This window comes from Aythya ferina, assembly GCF_964211825.1.
Source record: "Aythya ferina genome assembly, chromosome: 5".
Classification (NCBI taxonomy): Eukaryota; Metazoa; Chordata; class Aves; order Anseriformes; family Anatidae; genus Aythya; species Aythya ferina.
In genome coordinates, this window is record NC_140301.1 from 6,286,573 (window position 1) to 6,306,934 (window position 20,362).

Consider the following 20,362-nt stretch of genomic DNA (forward strand, 5'->3'; position numbering starts at 1 on the left):
GTTTGAAGATGGCAATCAAAGAAATATTAACAACTCTTTCCTCTTCAAAACATGCCATTAGTCTATGAACATTATGAAAAACAACAAGAAAAAAACTTACTCCAAACAATGAATATGTTTGAGAGACTACCAAATGATACATTACAAATGTCTTTGTAACCTATCCTCAAAGAATCACAGAATATCCTGAGTTGGATGGGACCCACAAGGATCATAGAGTCCAACTCCTGACTCCAAACAGGACTACCCAAAAATGTCTGAGAGCATCGTCTAAATGCTTCTTGAACTCTGCAGGTCCTTAAATGGAGCCCTGCAGAACACCATTAGTGTTCTACCACTGGTCTCGTGTAACCCCATTTACTAAAACCCTCTGAGCCCAGGCCCTCAGCCAACTGTTCACCCATGCATTTGCTTTTCCTTAATCCCTACCCAGGGCATCTCAACTGTGTCATTGCTAACTGGAAGATCTATACAACCCAACAACCTCTAGAATACAGTCTAGCATAATATCTAGAACTGAATCCAGAAAAGCCCTAAAATTGGGTCTAGAATTTCTGGAGAGTCTCTCTGAAAGTACAGCACAGTTGTAGTATCACTTGCAGCAAGAGTTAAGAAGATGTTCCACATTTCATAGCTTGAAACTTAGCAGAGAGATTCCTGAGAAGAAGGCTCTGCAGGATGTGGCCATCAGAGCAAGGCAGTGGGAAGGATTCCCTGGCTCCTTGCTGTCTCTTGGGTCTTCCTTGAATATTCCTGTCTTTGTTTGCTGGGCTCATCTTGCTTCAGAAGTTTGAAATTGCTTACAGCTAAGGTGGAAGACTTGTAACACAAGCTACCAACTGGGTAAGATAAATGCAGAAAAGCAGTAGTAATGATCACTTTTTTTGGCCCACAGTTGAGAACCATTACAAAAGGGAACATGTCGTAGTCCGTTTGGACACATTTTCTTGTTTTGCTACATTTTGGAAGAACGTTACATCTCCCTGTGCACCTAAACTTTTATATTCCAACCACCATATTTTTAAAATGGGCAATTTTTTCTTTTTGATTAAAATATAATCTGAAGTATTTCCCTTCATCCCAGCAAAGCATCTGAGCCCTCCAACCTAGAAAGGTCTTACAACAGAACATTCTTATATAGAAAACATCTTGGTGACTATATTGGATAGATTTGAGTCAATTAAGATAAGTGAACAGCTTTTAAAACACAAACAAAACTTTTTAGATTACCAGAACTGCACTTGTAAATAATGCAGGAATATAGATGCTATGGAAGTGTGAGGAAAGCACAGAGCTTGGATTAGATTTAAAAACAAACAAACAAAAAAACCCAACAACCATATTTCTTATGCTAAAACTGTATTACTTTCTGTTTTCAGTAATGCATAATAGATATCCAGGGACAGTTTCATTTGTGCTGTAACTCTATTAGTTTCAAAAGCTTGCAACAGAGATATATCTAGCCCTTCATACTTAGTAACAAAACACAATAAAAATCTGTTTCATTTTTTTTAAATAAAATGGATAAATAAAATGAATTCCATGAAAGAAATTTGCATTTATATAGCTCTTCTCATTGACAAAGGATCTCAGTGATTTGCTGATAGCCACATAAATTTCTAATTAAGAATTCTTTTTCGGATTATTTCTGCTGAAACGTGTCTTCTGAATCACCAGAACTTCAGGCTACTGCATGTTAACTGTGTCATATCCCAGTCTAAACCCTTACAAATTAGGAACTGGATTGGACCCCCTCCAGTGCTGGTTGAAGCCTTACTCAGAAGAGTAATCCTGCAGCATTCAATGAACCTACTCACATAGTAGGTGAGTAGTGTGTTAAAATATGGTAGAGCTTATACCTGTACATCTGAGGCCATCCATGTGAGCTTCTTTATAATTCTTACCTTTAAATTTAGAAAACCACAGTGTGTAATCCTACCAGAAAAATATTAGCTCATTTTGCATCTGCAGCCTAACGTGTTCTCATGTTCTGTAAAAAGCATCTCCTTTTTTTCTTTTTTTTTTTTTTTTTTTTTTTTTTTTTTTTTTCTTTCCTGAGCCAGAACCAGCATCATCTGTCTGGTGGCTATATGAAAAGCTTATCTAGTTCATTTTGTGTTCATCTAAAGTTGATCTGCTTAATTATTTCTTCCATTAAACAGCCCACTGCTGCTGCTTTCTGGTTGGAAAAAGTGTCAGTGTTACAGGAGAGAGCTTTTCTGCTCAGAGGCACTGGGATTAGAAGAACAATCGCTTTGCTGTTGGAGATTTGTGTTTGGAGGCAAATTGTTTCTGAGCACGAAGGAACGTTTTTATGCTGACACATACCCACGTTATGCACTAACGTCAGGCTCTGGGCTGGCAACAGGTAGTCCAACAGATCAAAACTGTTGGTTTTGGATAAATAAGACATCTAGCATTATTAGAAAACAGAAGGCAGCATGTGGCAAGACATGTCAATTTAATGGCATCGTTTGTAGTAAAGCTGACTTCTTAGAGGTACGCTGTGCAGCAGTCCCTGGAAATAGACTGTTTGGGTGGCAAGAAAATAATATGATGCCTTCATTTTTCAAGTCACTGTGTCAGCTTGGATGAGAGCATAATAAAATGGAGAACAATGGCAAACAAGGTCTTTGGGATCTCTGGTTCTTTGGTGTACCAAGAAGCACAAAGAATCAAAATTAATGAACTCTTTGACGGCATAACAAACTTGCCTCGTGGCTGGCTTTGGATCACAGCTACAGCTCTATTTCGTTGAACTGCTTAACTGAGTAGCCAGTGGGATTCAGCTTCTGCTGTCATTCTGAAGATATCTGAGCTACACAGACAAGAAAACGTGCTGAAACCTGGTTTATTATGTGACTCCTAGAGAGTTTGACTTGGTTCAACACTTTGACATGCGGGAAATGTTAAGGAATAAGCTGAGTACTCCATCCTTTCATTTATCTGATGCTGTTATTTCGGAACTCAGATTAGCCCAAATTGGATCGTGTCTCCTACTGTGAGTCATTTGCTTTGAAAAGGTCTCTCTGAGCTGAAAACCCAGTGACAAGTCTAGATTTTGGGTCATGTGTTCCTTTTGGATAAACGGGCTTCTGCTTCCCACAGGAATCGGTAGTAGTAGGAATTAATAAATGCCTCACATTTCAGTCCTGAAGTCTTTAATTTCAGAAATTATAGAAAATCTGAAGACAAACTAATTTCTTTGGAAATTTGGAGGGAGAAGTGATATAAAAAAATTCCAGAGCTAACCTTTTGCAGAGATTTAAAGCACAGAAAAAGGAACAGTACAAACCAAAGTCACTCCACTGGTGTCTTCACCTTCCAGGCGACTGTAAAACGGAAATGCTGAGCTTGGGACACTTAACGCTGAACAAAGCCAGGCTTCGCTTGGAATGCCTGTGATTTTGCTCTAACAGATTCTTTCTTTCCACTTGTGATTAAAGAGAAGTAACTCTTCATAGAAGAGTTAGGCTCCTCCTTCCCTGACACTGCCCATGCACCCACCTGTTACTCTCAAGCGAGGGAGCTGCTAAAGCTACTGCTGAAGTTCCCTCCTAAAGTAAAAGAGGTTTGTGTGGTGGATGCACAGCACATTCCACCCAAAGATGTGTGATGCTGAAGAAGAAGACTGTAAATCCCCTTAAAACAAGGACAGTATCAAATTGCAAAAAAGGAATTCCAAACAACAACAAAAGCGAGATTGAATCCATTCGGTCTGTAATTCGGCATGCTACCAGACCAGAAAGGTACAAAACTTTGCCAAACACTTGATGAGCTCTGCTTACAGCGTAGGCATAATAAAAATTCTGATGCAAGTTGCCTACTTTCTTCCAGAAAGGCATTTGTTTCATGCACACCTGTGCTTCAAAGATGATTTCATTGCCAGGCAACCCTTGTGTTTCTGCTAGAGCACTGGGGAAAAGCTTTATTTCAAGGTAAGAAAGAAGAATGTGTCAAGTGAGGGTGACAGAATTGTTGTAGGTCAAAGAGTTAAACTTACTTTGATTCCATGTCTAGTGGGCTAGGGGATTTTTTTCTAACTTCTGAGTACACTGTGCTGTGTGAGGGCAGCTCTGCACTAAACAGAACAAATATATACACCTATGATCAGTACAAGCTGTAACTTTCAACATCAGGTTAACAGGAGTGTCCCACTGCATCACACAATGCCGTTCTAGGACCACAGTTCATTAGGGCAGCACAGGCTGGTGTTCTCAAGTGTACCGCCTGCCCTGAATGGGCAAAATTTGCAGCTGAGATAAGAATAAGCTCATCACAAGTAGCGATGACAGCAAGAATAGAAAAATTATAAGGTGAGGATCTCATTTCAGGAAATTAATTGTGTCAGGACATTCTTAACTTTTTTACAGTTTCTTACATTCAACGAAGCATATACTTAAATGCTTTCCTGAATTGAGGTCTAACAAATTTACACTTCTGTCATATTGTTAATTATGTTGGGTTTATTTGACTCTAAAATGCATGTTCCATTTGAGTATGGTTTGATACACTAAATGAAATATTTAGTGACTGTTGGCACTTGGAGCTTCATCTTTGTGGATTTCTGTAGTGTATCTTTCTCACTGAACATCTGTTGTCCGTAGGGTGTGCATGATTAATTTCTAATAGCGTTACAAGTAGGTAGGCTCATGCTTTGGGAAAAGAATAAAGGTCTTTCTTTTCCAATAGAAAATTTTGTGGTTTTCTGCATAGTTCCTAATGGGATTCTTGAACTTGATACCAGAGACTTTGGAACAGAATATAGAAATATTTTATAAATTTCCTACTTCCCTATGTAACAAATCTGTGCCAATCAAAGTCTTAAACCAATTCAGTATGTTTTGTTTCTTTCATGGAACATGTGCTGAGGTGGTGGTTATAATTTTTAGTTTTTCTAGGCTGACCAGTAACATTTTTTGGTTTGGAAAGTGTTTTCTGAACTCTGCTTGCCTGGATTATAAATGTGGCATCATCTCACTTTAGGAAAATGTAATCTTTTAAAAGATTGAAGAACATTACACAAGAAATCTTGAATCTGTGGTTCTGGCTCACCATTATGATGTAATTTGTGGCAAATAATGGAAAACATAGAAAGATAGGCAAAATAAAAGTAGTAGTATTTCTTTAAGTAATTTTTAGATTGAGATTTAGAGGAGGGTAGTCTGTAGCTTTTCTATCATTGGGGCAATTATTAAACCCGGTACCTCTTGCATAAGATGTTTTTTAATATATACAAAGGACAAGAAATGAAGACTGAGATGTACTGTCAGTTTCCTTGGATTAAGATCTAATTTTGAGAAAGAGAGAAAATAGAGTATTTTCCTTCATAAATGTATGAGAGAATTATAGTTATAATTAAGGAAATAAAATTCAAAACAAAACATTTCAAAAAGAAAAATAATAGTACTTACATTGGTGACATATTCAATATCCTTCCAAATATTACATTCCCTGGGAAAATCTGCCAAATCTAAAAAATTATCCACTATCACTTGGCCAATCAAGTCATGCCTGGAGAATCTGTCAAAGTCATACACTGAGAAATGGAGTTTCCGTGCATTCAGATCATTGTATGGGACAGTAAATAAAAAAACTTCATCAAATACTGGATTTAGGGTTTTTCTATGCACTTTAGTCTGGTGTTTTGTTTTCCTGTCAGGAAGCAGATAAATCTTCACATATGGATCCGAAGTTCCAGAGAAGTCCTTTGCTGGCAGGTTGATGGCCTTGTGTATCTTCACAATCAGCTGCTCTAAATCACAGTCATATTTCAGAATAAAGTTCAGTTTTCCACATGCCTTGCTATTACTCCTCCGGCCATCATCTGTGTCCACTGATCTTTGTTTATATAGCTCTGGCTTAATGCGGCCAATTCCTGTCAGTTGCTCCTGTTTCTGAACCTGCTGGATGTTGAAGTCAGGGTTGGAGAGGTTGAGCTGTCTCCGGATTGAATTATGCCTTAAGTGAAAATAAAAGAATTGAAATAGGTTGTGTTGATGACCATAAGAATCTGTACATACACACCAAATATCTTGTTTTCATTTGGTGTGTTTTTGTAAGGTACAACAGGGTCAGATTTGTACTTCCTAGTGTTATAAAGTATGATAACTAATAATTGTCTCAAGCTAGTGGTATGCACTCTCCAAACCAGGCTGAAGAAAGTAACAAATTTCAATTCATGGACATTGCAAATCCAAAGAATCTGCTATATTACATTGTATAATGTAATATGATAAGAACTATAGCAGTTCTTATCAGTTACTATTTTCAGCTGAATCCTTTATGTTCATAATGCTTATGAAATGAGTTACATTATGTAAATGGCAACAAGATCTGGCCTATTATACCTGTTGAGCTTGCTGATTTCTGGTGTTAAGATGAGGATGGACACAGAGGACACTTTTTGACATCTCTCCATTTCAGTTACTCATTGATCTGTGCTACTACCTCATTTTCAAGTGAACTGTTCTCATCTGAGATGGTTGGTTGACCACACCATCAGTTGTTTTGTTTTGTTCTGTTTTGTTTTTATTTTCTTCTTTTTTTTTTTTTTTTTTTTTTTTTCTCCCCACTCATAACTGATGTAATGAGCTCCACAGTACTTAGGTTGAAAAGCTCCTTTAGTTTCATTACTCTAAGGAGAGAAAGTTGTTTTTAGCTTCGGTCCAGTGAGATTTATTACCTGGAGTCACTTGGTTATTGTGATTGAAATTTCCACTTCATGAGATAACAGAAATCAAATTGCAATCCCTGTAAGGGGTAGTGGGATGTGAAAGTTGGATTAGGTAAAATCCTAATCTTATGAGCTGGATTCTACTTTTTTTTTTTTTTTGGTCCTTTTCAAATTCAGCAATCATTCAGTGTATTGGAGTATCATGAGAGGTGGCTGAACATGAAAAGAGCACATGCAAAATGCTAGCACAGGATTAGTCCAAAGCTATTTATGTTGAATGTAATCAGCAGTAGTTACTCTGGTACCATTGCTCATTCCTCCCTTTTAAATGTGTGTTTATGCATGCTTTAAAAAGGAACAGCCTCTCATAAACTACCCTCCTATTTTCGTTCTTGTTGTATAGCAAATACATAATTTTATAGCTCTCTGTTAGTCATTTCCATGACAAAATGTTACCATGTCGCAGAAAAAAAAGATCTATATTGCTCAACCCTTAAGCTCCTTGTAGCAGTGGGAGGTGCAGTTTATCCAGGGGAAGAATGAAAAAGAACACAGGAGGCAGCTCTGCCTTGCTGAAGTCAACGAGGACTTGGAGCAGGGGCAGGTGGCTGCTCTCTGTGGCCACCCAGTTACACAGGAAAGGAGCAGGCACAGAGGTGAAGGTGAACAAACCAAGGGTGCGGTGCAAGGAAGATGGGCCCCTCCTGCTCAGTGGAAGAGTCTTTCGGGGAAGATCTGGGCAACAGTATGGGGTAATGAATGAGAGGGGTAATGAGCAAAGCTCATCACCAGTTGGGGTGAGACCCGGGCAGGTCCTGCTTGTGTGGGCAGGGAGCCAGCATAACTGCTGCTGGAGAGGGCCAGGCTGGGAACAGCTGGAAGAAAAGTGAACTGCAGAGAGTCACAGGAGTGAAGACATGGTCCATGCACTGACAATGCTGAGGCATGTTCTTTTACAGATTGGGATTTCCACTGTTTCTTGTGAGATGACTGTGCATTTGTCATTTGATTGTGTATGAGAACTGCTGCCCTGTTGTAGAAGACAGAGCCTGCATCAGACTCAGTGATTTCATAATACTAAAGACACACAAGAGCTCTTGGCATTAGATGTCGAATATGAATTTTCTGTTTTTAATGAATCTCACAACAGGCTTATTTGCTAGCACTTTGAAAGCTGAGCAGCACCAGCCTGTACTACTGTACTTCTGGGATATAAGTCTTGAGCTGGAATTCAAACTTGCATGTGGCAGGAGTCGAGCTTGAGTATTCATAATTGTGGCTTTGAGCTCCCCTTGGATCCCTACAGCAAAATGAGCCCCGGCCATTCTTACACTAATCTAAAGAGAAGGGGCACCTGGAGCTTTTGCTGCATAACATTTATGCTGTTTTGAAGGCTTCTCAAATTCTGAGACATGTTTTGGACTTCTGGCAATTCCTGAACTGGCTGCTAGCTGCTTTTGTGTTACCCATGTTCAGGTGTGCCTGCAGGAAAGAGTCTTGACTAAATTTGCCCTCTCAGATAACAAGAAAAGAGGCTTAGTAAGTAGCAGTTGGGCTAGGACCATACATTTTCCAGCTAAAGTGTATCTGCTTTGACTCAAGAATTTACTCACTGGCTCTTCATGTGCAAATACTTTTTCTTACTGTGTGAAGCATAACACACCCTCACACTCCCTTTTTCCTGTTCCTTCTTGTGCTGTTTCTCCAGTTTCTCTGGAACATTCATTGACTCTTGTTCAGGCACTTTTCCCCCCACAGTCATGACTGTGGCTAAAACCTATGATTTTTAATTCTATTTCTAACTCCTGAAAGTGTTTCATTAGCTTGCCCTACTTTTCTTCTTTGGCTATTTTAAAAGTCTTTGAGGAGATACTACTGAGTGCTCAGTATTGCTGCTAAGTACAAATGGATATTCTTTACAAGCTAGATATAGGGTGTTCATGCTTGTTCAGCTTCTGAGGGGAAAGGCACAAATGAGTTAGTAGTTGACAGAAAGCTGGAATACCATTGTTATCCCATCTTTTTAATCTAAGGGGTTTGTGTGCCAGAATAACTTTAATGTAATTCTTTAAAAAAACGTGTCAAGTAAATTATGCATTTGTAATAGAGTGGTGTAGTAGATAATCAAGCTGTACTATTTGTGCTGTATCTGTATTGATTGACACCAGAGATAAATTGGAGTTACTGACCGAGCAGAAGAGGTGGGTTCAGTGGTCTGACGATGCATTCGCGCATTGTGTACGCAGTTCTCCTTCGTTCCAGTTTGAGCATCTAACGGAATATCAGGGGAGGTATGGCTGATCTTCATGGAGGACTCTGGATAGGTTGTCGGCTGACCCAGAAAATCTTCACTGTATTCATGGTCATTGGTCTCTGTATCTGTGTAGTTCAGGGATTCCTGTTTGTTGTCTTTGTTCCCAAATGGCAGGCCACGTTCTCGCCAAGGGATCCAACAAAGCTTCCAGGACACGAACAGGGACACACCAAAGAGAGCAAGACCACAGGCTGTGACAACTAAGGAGAGCAAGCTTACTGAGATATCTGCAAACAAGAAAAACACATGCATGTCAGATCTGTAGTATTTTCTGTTCGCAACTCTGCATCTCCAAGGCATACAAAATGGGAAGTAAACATCTCTAGATAGCAGATCTACAGAAATCAAATTCTGGTCCCTGCAATGGTCATATAATAGGAGTTCATTAAATATTCTATTCTTTTAAAAATCTTTTCCCCCAAGGGGAAAACAAACAAACAAACAGAAAACTAACCAACCTTGTTTGGACTTCAGTGTAAGGTTCATTTAGATAGAGCTTAGTTTATATTTTCCCTCCAAAAGCCAGGTGAGATGAAGAGTCTTTCTAAATACGAAAAAGGCTGCCTGCTTTGTCACTTTACTTTCTACTGGTGAAAGAGCAGTGCCTACAGTACTTTTTTTTTTCTTTATTTTCCTTTTAAATAGTGAAATTCCCTTCATCTTCTTTAGGAGATCTTACTACCATCTCTTTTAGAGGCTGTATTATACTTACATAACCATAAACATTTGCGTATATGTATGTACATATGTGATATGAAATTTTTTTAGGTCTTTAACTGAAGTATCTTGTTTTATTAGTTTAATTCATTTCTTTCTAATCTTAGACTCATTCTTATCTTCACAGATGACTTTTGGTTATCAGTACATGTCCTGCTGTTCATCATTAAATTTAGGGTACTAATCTCTTTTCAAAACTGAGATTTTTATTTTTTATTTTATTTTAACTCCAAAGGCTCTTTGTTCTGTTGCTGAACTTCTGATATAAAAGGAGAGTAGAGGTGACTTTTTCTTCCTTCCCCCTCCCATCCATCCCCCTCTTCCCTCCCCTTTCTTAGCATTATCCTATACCATAATCATATCGACACAAATAAGTTGCAGCTAGGAGAGGCCTTTCTCTGTTTTGCTTTGTTTTAAGTTGCACATTGGGAAAATGACTCAGTGGAACAGCTGTTTTTATGGTTACAGTGTTTTTGAAATTAGTTTCTCTGTGGATTACATAATCGATCATGCCTGAAACACAATTAGTAAGAATTCTGTTTTACTGCATCAAATTATAAACAACCTTATCAAAGCAATTTTTCACAGTGCTTGTAGGTTGAGGATGTCAAGAGCTAGCCTAGATTTTAAAAGGGTGGCATGAGGTTGAATGGTTGCTCCTACCAGGACAGTTATTTAAGAATGATAATTCAGGTGAAACAGCCTCAATCTGAACAAAGAATATTTAAAAAAAAAAAAAAAAGTGGAAAAGTCAATAGCTTCAGCCCCTGCTGCGAGTTTCATTCTGACTCGCCAGACAGATTAAATTTCCACAGAGCAGGGAGTGACACTACAATCAGTTTCACACAGGAGCTGTCCAGTTTATTTTGCATGCTGAAAACCAATTTTAGACAAATTTAGCCAGCATGGCTCTTTCTGTCCTTCTCACAGTTATATGAAGGCAAAACTCATTAACAGTAGGAACAGTACAGCACCTGCCTGGAATTATAGCAAAGAGTTTCAGAGCTGAAATTAATTAAAGAAGTTCCTCCCATGCATAAATGGCAATGTGGAAGAAAGAATGGTGGTTTGTGATATTTTTGGAATATTTACTGGTAAACACGTCTGGCAGTGAAGGCAAACAACCTTTCCATATAATTACAAAGCCAATGAACTGGGATGCAGTAGTGATGGAGGACCTTCAGAATGAAGCAATTTGTCTTGGATTCTCTGGAGGAGAAGGAAGAAATACATCAGAGGTCTGCAAAAAGGTCACTTTTTCAAAGAACTGATTAGTGTAAATGATCCAGCGTTGAAGGAAATGAGAAACTGGTAGCTGCCAGAACCAGCCAGAAGATTACAAGGTGAGAACTGAACTCTACAACCTGCTCAGTGCCAAGGATGTGTGAAGGTGAGGAACAATGTGAAAGGCAGACTACCAGTTCCCTACCCTGAGGATGACTTTAGCAGAGGACACAGTCATCTAAAGAACTGCTTTCAAGAGGAAAAAATACATAATAGCAATATTAACTATATTTAATTTGGAGAGTTTGAAAAACTTTACTAATATACACCTGCATTCAATAATGTAACTCCGAGAACCCTCATCTCGTGACTTTCAGAGAAGCTGGGCAATAAACAGTTTAGGTAACTTGCCAAGCTACTGAATAAGAAGCCACAATTCTTCACCATCTTGATTTTATTTCTTTCTGAATCCTTAGGAACCATTTCTTGTGTGCATTTTTTATTTCTGTGTGTGGAATAGGGACAATCACATACCTGTCTTCCTTCTGTGAAGGACCATGGAGCTAAAGGGCAGTTCTCTAAGCTGTAACCTTTCACTGGCCAGTAATTTTCAGATGTTGCCCACCCGGCTGGCACATTTCAGCAGCTTTTCCACTTAAAATATTTGGTCTGTGTTAACGCAAATCTCCTTGGCAACTTAGCTGGCATATAATAATAATCTGCTGGAGTTTGTAAGTGACAAAAAATGTTGTTACTGATCTAATAGCTGGCCTAGTGAGCTGCAGGTGTTAGCATTCCAGTGATTCTTAAAGACAGAGTTCTAAGGAGTTGTATCTTGTATTTTTCTTTCTGATTTCTAGTGGTAGTATCTACCAAAAAGGAATTATATTATGCTGTTCCTCCTGTAAAAACTAAAGCTTCTGTTTTATAAGAAACAAAAATACAAACAAGGCATAATAAAATTTGCCATGCCTGTGTATACACAACTATATTAAGTTCTGTCCATGTTCCCATGCCTCCAACTTGCTGCTTTTGGTTATTTTCTTATTCTCTCTGAATACATACTTTGCACTGTTGATATGTAAAATTACTATATACATGTGGTCATGTAATAGCCAGCAAAAAGTAATTAGAATAAACTGGGAGAAAAAAAAAAAAAAAAAAAAAAAAAAAAGAAAAAAGATAAAAAAAAAAAAAGAAAGAAAGAAGCAAAAGAGATGACACCAGTTTTAAAGATGCCAAGCTGGACTGTTAAGTACTCTGTGTGGAACATGGCATGGAGTTGGCTTAAATGGCTCTATTTCATTTATTGTACAGAATCAACTTGTGTGCTACATTTGCAGGACAGAAAATATAGCTGGGGAGAAAGAATGTAAGATTTTCTAAAAGCCATTTGAAATTTGAGACATGCTTGTAACTTGTTAGCTATAAGGGGAAGCTGGTGATTTGCTGGGTGGGAAAGAAATATCTGAGGTATATGTGTTTATACTCTAAATTCATACGACTATCAGGCCTGTTAAGTCCTCCATATTGCGATAACTGAGTAGTTTTACTTTGTGACAGTACCAGTTCCCATGACTCCAGTCAAAATAACTGTAATGCACATTTCTACACACCCACAGAACATATTAGTTACATGTTAGAACATATTATCATATTAGAAAATATTAGTGCCTGGGGTTATGCAAGAATTTAACTTCTTGTCTAGTCATAGAAAGTGATTGGTCACTTTTGGAAAGTTCCGTATGTGTTTGCTTACTGGCAGAATGAAAGGTTTTAATAGAGAAATGAATGATGAAGAATGAATAAAGAACAACCCTGTTTTCTAGTAGGAATTTTTGGACAAGTTGTATGTGTTAAAAATTATGAAAATGTCAGGATTTGCGGAAAATTGTCATGAATAAATCATTAGAGCACACATTAATCTTGACTGTTACGCCCCTATGAATAATAATAAAGTGAAATTGCCGTTTATTTCTGTCTTAGATAGCCAGAAGCAGGAAGTACCCAGGTTACATAAGAAGAGCAAACAGCTTATTTGAACCATACCAATAAGCTTACAATTCCATTATAGTCCTTGAAAGACCAACAAGTTGCAATAAATACTCAAGAACCAGCATTTCATTTCCCACTTGTATAAAACTGTACAGTAATATTGTGTGAAGTGCTCAAAAAAAAAAAAAAAAAAAAAAAAAAAAAAAAAAAAGGTCATGGAGATGTGTTAACAATACAAATGCAAAAACAAGTAGCAACAGTTTCTGCAATTTTTTAACAAATTCCTTTGAACTCTGATTGCCCTTATGTCACAATCTTTCCGGGGGAAAAAAGAGTACTTACCAAATGCCTCATTAAATTACTTTTTTTTTTTTTTCTTCCCCTGGAAAAATTTGTGGAATTAAATAATGTGATTGTATTTTCACAGAACTAGCCATAATGATGAATAGGAGTTTGAGTGGCTTAGGTAGTTGTAGAACAAGATATGTACTTTTTTTTTTCCTAGCATCACTTTTCTTTTCTATAGGAAAAACTGAATTTCATATACCATTTCATCTTTGGCTACTTGCCCCTTGCATTTTCTCATCCACACTGGAAACCATTAGCCTCTCTAATTTGGAATAAGTTAAAAAAAAAGTCTGTCTATTTTTCAACCTTAGTTTTTTTGTTTTGGTTTGGTTTGTTTGTTTTTTTTTTGGGGTGGGGGAGGTGGTAGGAAATAAATATATAAAGAATAAGAGGAGAATATTACTCTTCTGTGTAATTTATGTAAAATAAAAGTGCACACTTTTCTTTAAAATCAGATTACTCAATGAAAATAAAGTCAACTATTCTGTTAACTTTCCTTTTCAGAATCAACTACTCTAAGCTTATATTATGGGAGTTTGGCACATCACAGTGGTTCAGTATTTACAACCCTCACTTTGTATTTAAGGAAGTGCCAAAATTCACATCATTTCTGTACACTGGCAGATCATAAAATGCTTGCCAGAAGTGTTGACACATCACAATGGATTTCAGGAAAGCCGTCTGCATAGGTTGATATGGGTAAAGAGGAAACATTACTAATCTTGACCTTCATGAACCTAATGAGATGTTTATAGCTGGTTTTAAGTTTGGATGGTCCTTATTTTTTTCCTGAATTACTGCACTCTCATCTTTACATAGTATGTAGAATGGAAAGATAGTTCAAAACACTCTAAGCTGCTCTGGCCAGCACTTTGTGTCAAGTGATTTTCCTGGACTTGTTACACACTATTCTCCCTGAAAAGTAAACTATCACAAACCACTAGCATCTTTAGCTGATTATTTAGCCTGATTTATCTCTTAGCAGGAAGTTGTTGGCATAAAGGGAAATAAATACAGTTTTGAGGGCATTTATCCCTCTCAGATGAAGAGCCAGATGCACTGAAATGCTCACACTGGCTTTTTAAAAGGCATTTCAGAGTATCATGGTGGATGTATTCTATCTGTTGTTCTTTGTAGACTTAGGATACCCATTTTATACAGTGAAGCTTTTGGGCCTGCTCCATACATATTAGGATATGATGATAACTTTATCAACTGGGATACTTACTACTTGGAAAAATGACAAATCAGTAATTTAGTATTAGATCAAGTTTCCTATCAATTTATTATTAGGAATATGCAGAATATATTAATTTTCAATCCTTACTCATCTTTATCTCCAGAGAACAAAGGAAACCAATTTAGGGCATCTACAGGCTGCTACTAGTGGATAATTCTGGAAATCCAGTCTGTCTGGAATCCTGTCTTTCCAAACAGCCAATTTTCTAAGAGAAAACTGTAGAACAGATGTGAAAACAGAGAAATTAAGAGCAGCAACTGGAGAAAAACAAGAAAAATCTAAAGTGAAACAGCTTGTAAATTGTAATGGCCAAAGAGAATAGAATTAAGAAGCAGATTTGAACAACACTTAGCATTCAGGCTGCTCTTCTGTTTCTTCATTCCTAGGAAGTGATCACTTTAATGTTGAGATGCTCTTGGAAGCTTTCCTAATTTTCATAAATCCAAAGGAAAATATCAATATATATTTCTTTTTCTTTTCTCCAAAGCACATAGTTAAGAATGCATGCTTTGAGTAAGAACTGAACATATCTGTATCTCTGCTTCACTGAGTGTAATTGTACATTCATGCAAGACATTCCTTATATTAAAAGAAATCTGTAAAAAGGAATTAGTAGAAACAACTCTTTGAACTTTTCTTATGAAGTAGACAATTTCATGTTGTAGTGATTCAGTTGTGAATGTAAAATTGAAACTGGACAACTTAAGGGTTTTTTCTTCTTGTCTTAAACTAGTTTTAAGGTGAGGAAATCTGATATACTGTAATTATGATTAACAAAGCAAATATCATACAGTGCAGTAGTGAGAGATACCCACCCGTCCTGGATTATTGGCCCACTCTGATCACTATTTGATACAGAGAGTAAAGCACTGGAGTATTACCCTGCTGTCCCAGCGAGCATACCCAACTATGCACTGGTTACAGAAATGAACTCATTGAAGTTTTGACGTTGGTAAGGGAAGGTGGTGATCTTCCTGCCCCATAGTTATTTTCAGAGGATTGCCGGTATTCTTACTCTGATCATGCAGGAGGTGCCCAAACATGAGGCTTTCTTGCTGATCAGTAAGCTGGCAGGCAGCTTGTGCTGTACCATAGCTGGCTGTATGGATAAACTTGGGCTTTACTCTCTCTACTGCTGCTGATCTAAACATTTTTAAAAGTTGCAATAGCTAAAAACAAAAATAAAATTGGGAAAATAAAAACTCAGAACAGTGCATTTCAGCATTCATCTACTGTCCAACCAGTGAAGTTAACCACAGGATTGCTGCTCTCTGAATTCTAGACATCAGTGTGAGCTCACAGAGGTGATGTGAACTGTTGCCAGTGACTGTTGAAGATGAATATACTCACATGCCCCTAAGATCCTTGACTAAAACTGGGCAGAGTTATACCTGGAGAAATATGGCCATACCGCAGAACCAAAGGGGCACAGTAAATGAATCAGTTACTCTGACAGGTCAGATGTTACTGAGAACTCATTCAGGGGGAAAACAAATCTTTTGAGGGGGACAGATGGGGGACAAAGGACAAAGATAGCAGCTAGATATAATCTTACATATTGTTAACCCTGTCCATCCCTTGTGCCTTCCTGCCAAAAATACCCATTGCTGTTTTATCTAGAAAAACAAAACAAAACAAAACATAAAACCAGATTAGGATAATATATAAATGCCCAAGAACAGTGTCAATAACTAGCTCGTTAAGGCTAGACATTCTGGCAGCTGTCAAGATTAAGATGCTTTGGCTTTCATGGATAAATAGCTTGGTTTTGCCCTCACACCTGCATGGAAAAAGGGGCACATTGTGTAACAAACACAATCCTTCAGAAAGGACTGATCAGTCAGAAGTTAATTTGATTTTCATTCATCTTGACATAAAGGTCAAGATACTAATGCTTCAGGATTTCAGGGTATTAATGCTGATTGTAACTTAACAGAATACATTAATTTTGCATGAGGTTTCAAAAGCTGCAAGGGACCTCACAGTGCATTTAACTCCTAAGAAAAGCAGAAAGTGATTTTATTTTAGATATTTAAGAAACACTGTAAGTCTTTTCGCACAAAGAAGGAAACATCCACTTTTGAGCACCCAAGACTCTAAGGTTACTGGAAGAATCAAAAGCTTTTATGTTTTATACAAAAAGTCATTTATAGCTATGACTGCATGTTCAACCCTATTTACCACTATCAACCACTGTGAACAAGCGCGTTACTTCAATGCATCTAAAAAATGTTCATCAATTAAAAAATTAGCACTTAATGTTTTAAAAGCATTCCAAAAGTTTTGATCTTGTTCCCTCAATGGTAGTGAGTGGGAGCAGTTCATACTTTTTCATACCCTTTCAAACACTGCAGCCTTGGGCAGCTGGCAACCACACCAGTTTATGTTGTTTCATATGTTCAAAGGCTTCTCCTTTGCTTTCTCTTCTCCCTCACTCCATCCCTCTCCCCTGACACACTCAGGTGTACATCCTACACATGAGATATATCAGCATGAGTGGAAAACTAAGGTTCTGAGTTAAGTGTATATTAAATTCATAGAAAGTGGCCACTGACAGAAGGTTAATAAATGATGTTGCTTTTAGGGCTTTGGTGTTTAAGAAGAGTTACTAAATTCTGATGAGTAAAATAAAGTCGGCAACAACAACTCTCAGATCTGTAAAACTGGAACCACAGTTTTCTTCTGTGGCCTTGATCCTTTTTGACTGAGTTGTGATGAGTTGTGTGAGAAAACACTACTAAATACAAACTGTTCTCAGTGGTCATTCAGGTAGGAAAAGGTCATCGCTGATGGCACATCACAGTGACCTCAGAAATATAAAAAGAAATCTCCTGTGCACCCTGAGCTTAACTAACAGCTAGAAGCAGGCTTAGAGTATTCCCAGGAGTGTGGACATCCAGGATTAATTAAGATAAGTTGTCTTCTGACATCTTTCTTGTCAAAATCTTCGGAGTATCATTTTGATGCAAAATGTGTTCATCATTAATATTTGTCAACCACCAGTACACCTCCTGCCCTCTTGCTTGATGGCAAGGTCCACTGAAAATAAGTATATTCCTCTAGTAATTTCAAATATGATACAAAATTGAAAAGAAATGTAAATCTAGATTTTTAAGAGAAAAAAAAAAAAAGTCATTTAAGAGAGTTTTAAGAGAAATTTGCAAGCTTTTTTTTTTTTTTCCCAGATTTTCTGCCTTAACAGCTTAGGAACCTTATATGTCTGCAGGACATTCATGCACATGCAGAGTTGTATGCTGCTTTGTGTGCATGTCATTCATAATCTCTGAAAGTTATGTTTACGCACACTGGAGAATTTTTCGGCCCACAACTTGCAACACGGATGATGTTTTTGTTCATGGTACTCAAGAAGATGATAATGGTCTAGCATGTTTTTTTTGTTTTTTGTTTAATGTCTCCTTGAAGAGTCATTTTTAAAGTCAACATTTGAATAACACCAAGACCCATTTATTTTAATGGGGGAAAATAATCTCTTTATTTGTGTACAGACATCTTTCTGGTAAATGTAAATGTATTTATCCCACACAGCTAGAATAACATCTTTCTAACAGACAGCTGCAGAATAAAATGGAAACAGATTAAATTGCATTCTGGATATCACCAGAAACTATATTCTTGCTTCTTTCCACACCTGAGAGAGAAACACAGATCTCCCTGACACTGGTTCAGCTTACCCAAGATCTGAAATTTCTTAATTTCGTCAAAAAGAACCTGTTACTCCAGCTGACTGTATTCTGACTCCTTAAATAGTACAAATCCTGTAGGGATTTCATTGATAGTGGCCACTTCGGACTTTCTAATGATCAAAAAAAGGAAAAAGGTGCAGACTGTAATTATACCTGTATTCTTCTGTATTTGCCCCAGGTCTCAGCTCAAGGAAACTCGAAACTCCTGAACCACTACTGCTATGTCCCATGCAGACTAACCTTAGACATGCCTTAGCTGCAAGATGTGTACCAGCTGCTGAGATACAGTAAGGAACTGTTTTTTAAACACTTACTAATTGTGAGTTGCTGCTGTTTAACAGTACCATTCATTTATCCTATCTTTCTGAAGCTTGATTAAACTCTGGAAGATTAGTACATACTTCTGTTTGAAGCAGTGTTTTCAGAGAGCAAGAATTGTCTCACTGAAATGCCCCTGCTCCAGATCTTTGTCCTGAATTCCCAAAGACTTTAGAGCTTTGCAATAGTAAGCTTTCTGGAGGACAGTTATAACTACCTTTATTTTGGCACTCCGCACCAAGTATACTGGATATAAACTCCAGTAACCAGACTATCAGGAAAAGAGTTCTTTGGTTAAGAACCATGCAAAGCCATACAATGTAGAAAAAGGCAGTATTGCTAAATAACTTTTTCGTGTTTTCGTGGAATCAGTACAGATACAGAGCTTATTCAAAGCAGTTTAAAGTTATGCTGTGGGTGTACTGCTTCTCAACCTAAGGCTAGTGCTAGAGCTGTTGGCTCAGGTATTTTTTCAGGGAAGAAGTTAATTAGACATCGGGCTGATCCAATTCTTCTCTCATATAAACAACCCCATTTTAAATTTGTATTTTAAAGGTAGTTTTTGTTATTGACAATAGATTCTTAACATAAGAAAGAAAACAGTTTGTTCATTAAATGCTGAAGTGATATTTTACTGTGTTACTTTCGGAGGATCTTCTCTTATAATTGTTCTTTCATATAATACCAAAATATGTTATTTAGGTGCTCTCCTGTATAATTTTATTGAGGAAAATAGTTGACTTTTTTTTTTTTTCCCAGTTTTTCAACTTAATACTTCTTTGTTTTGTAATGGAATGACAATCTTAAGCACTTAACAAATGTCTACAACTATACAATATTCTTAAACTTCTTTATGAAGCAATAATAAGAGCTCAATAGATGCAAATATCAGGAAAACATAAAATGAATTTGACACATCCTAGTCAAATAGGAACTGCACACTAAACATCATACATTCCTTCCCCCAAAAGAAATCTTTAATCCTTGTTGGAACAAAAATAGATGAAAATGAGATTTTGACATTAACTAGAGCAAGGGGAATCACTGATGTCATTTACTCATGAATCAATTGCTATATTCTGACTGTTCTACAAAAAAAAAAAAAAAAAAAAAAAAAAAAAAGTGGGAAATAAATTAGACTAAAAACTGCAAGAAATTTGTAGTTTATTAACCTCTTGACTGTACTCTGAATGTACTCTGAATGCTGCACTGAAGTCATATGTGTACAGTTTTTAACATGTCCTTATTAGAAAAGACATAATTAGTGGAAATATGTAATTGAATTTCTTTCAGCTTATAGAATGCATGCAGTCGTATTATATGTCTTTGTGAATTAAAGTTACTAATTTCTCAGTTTTTATGAAAAATTTCCTTACTCTGTAAATAACCTTAGGTAAAATATCAAATGACAGCTTTCTGTCTTTAACTAAGTATTAGTTTTGTCATTGCTGTTGGATAAGATTTTCTTTTTAATCAAGTTCTTGACATTTGCTAGAAAGCATCAGAATTTTGCATGTGTTTTCTCTAAGCTTCTGAACATACATAGTTAAAGCCATTGGGAGTAAATCTGGACCTGACACATGTTAATGGAATGTAAACAGCAACAAAATTGTCTAGAAACCCTAATGGTTATTTGAAGAATTGTTTTTAGTGTTTTTCTACCCACATTACCGTGTAGCTGGTAGAACAAAGCTGTTAAATTATTACAATGATTAAGCTGTTTATCACTAAGTAGCTTTTCCCCCTCATTCTGTAAATGTCAAAGTTACCGAAATGTCTTTTTACAAATGAGCAATAGAAACCAAGAAGCAGCACAGTTGTCCAAG

The 20,362-nt window shown here is 37.1% G+C and overlaps 1 protein-coding gene and 1 long non-coding RNA gene across 5 annotated transcripts in view; one reads left to right on the forward strand and one right to left on the reverse strand.

Annotated features, from left to right (window-relative positions):
• The window catches only part of SYT9 (synaptotagmin 9), a 67,414-nt gene that overhangs the window by 27,790 nt on the left and 19,262 nt on the right, over positions 1-20,362 (reverse strand). For all 4 annotated transcript variants that reach the window (XR_014693889.1, XM_084521968.1, XM_084521967.1 and 1 more), the window contains exons 2-3: positions 8,866-9,217; positions 5,415-5,961 (exon numbers count right to left, since the gene is read on the reverse strand). Coding sequence is in view for 3 of the 4 variants with exons in the window: in XM_084521968.1 (XP_084378094.1) it covers positions 5,415-5,961; positions 8,866-9,217 (899 nt within the window). In the remaining variant the exon portion in view is untranslated. The remainder of the gene's footprint in view (positions 1-5,414; positions 5,962-8,865; positions 9,218-20,362) is intronic.
• LOC311438015 lies at positions 1,041-5,798 on the forward strand. Its single transcript, XR_014693897.1, has 4 exons — positions 1,041-1,824; positions 2,163-3,749; positions 3,838-3,938; positions 5,663-5,798. It is a non-coding gene; the product is annotated as an uncharacterized lncRNA (long non-coding RNA).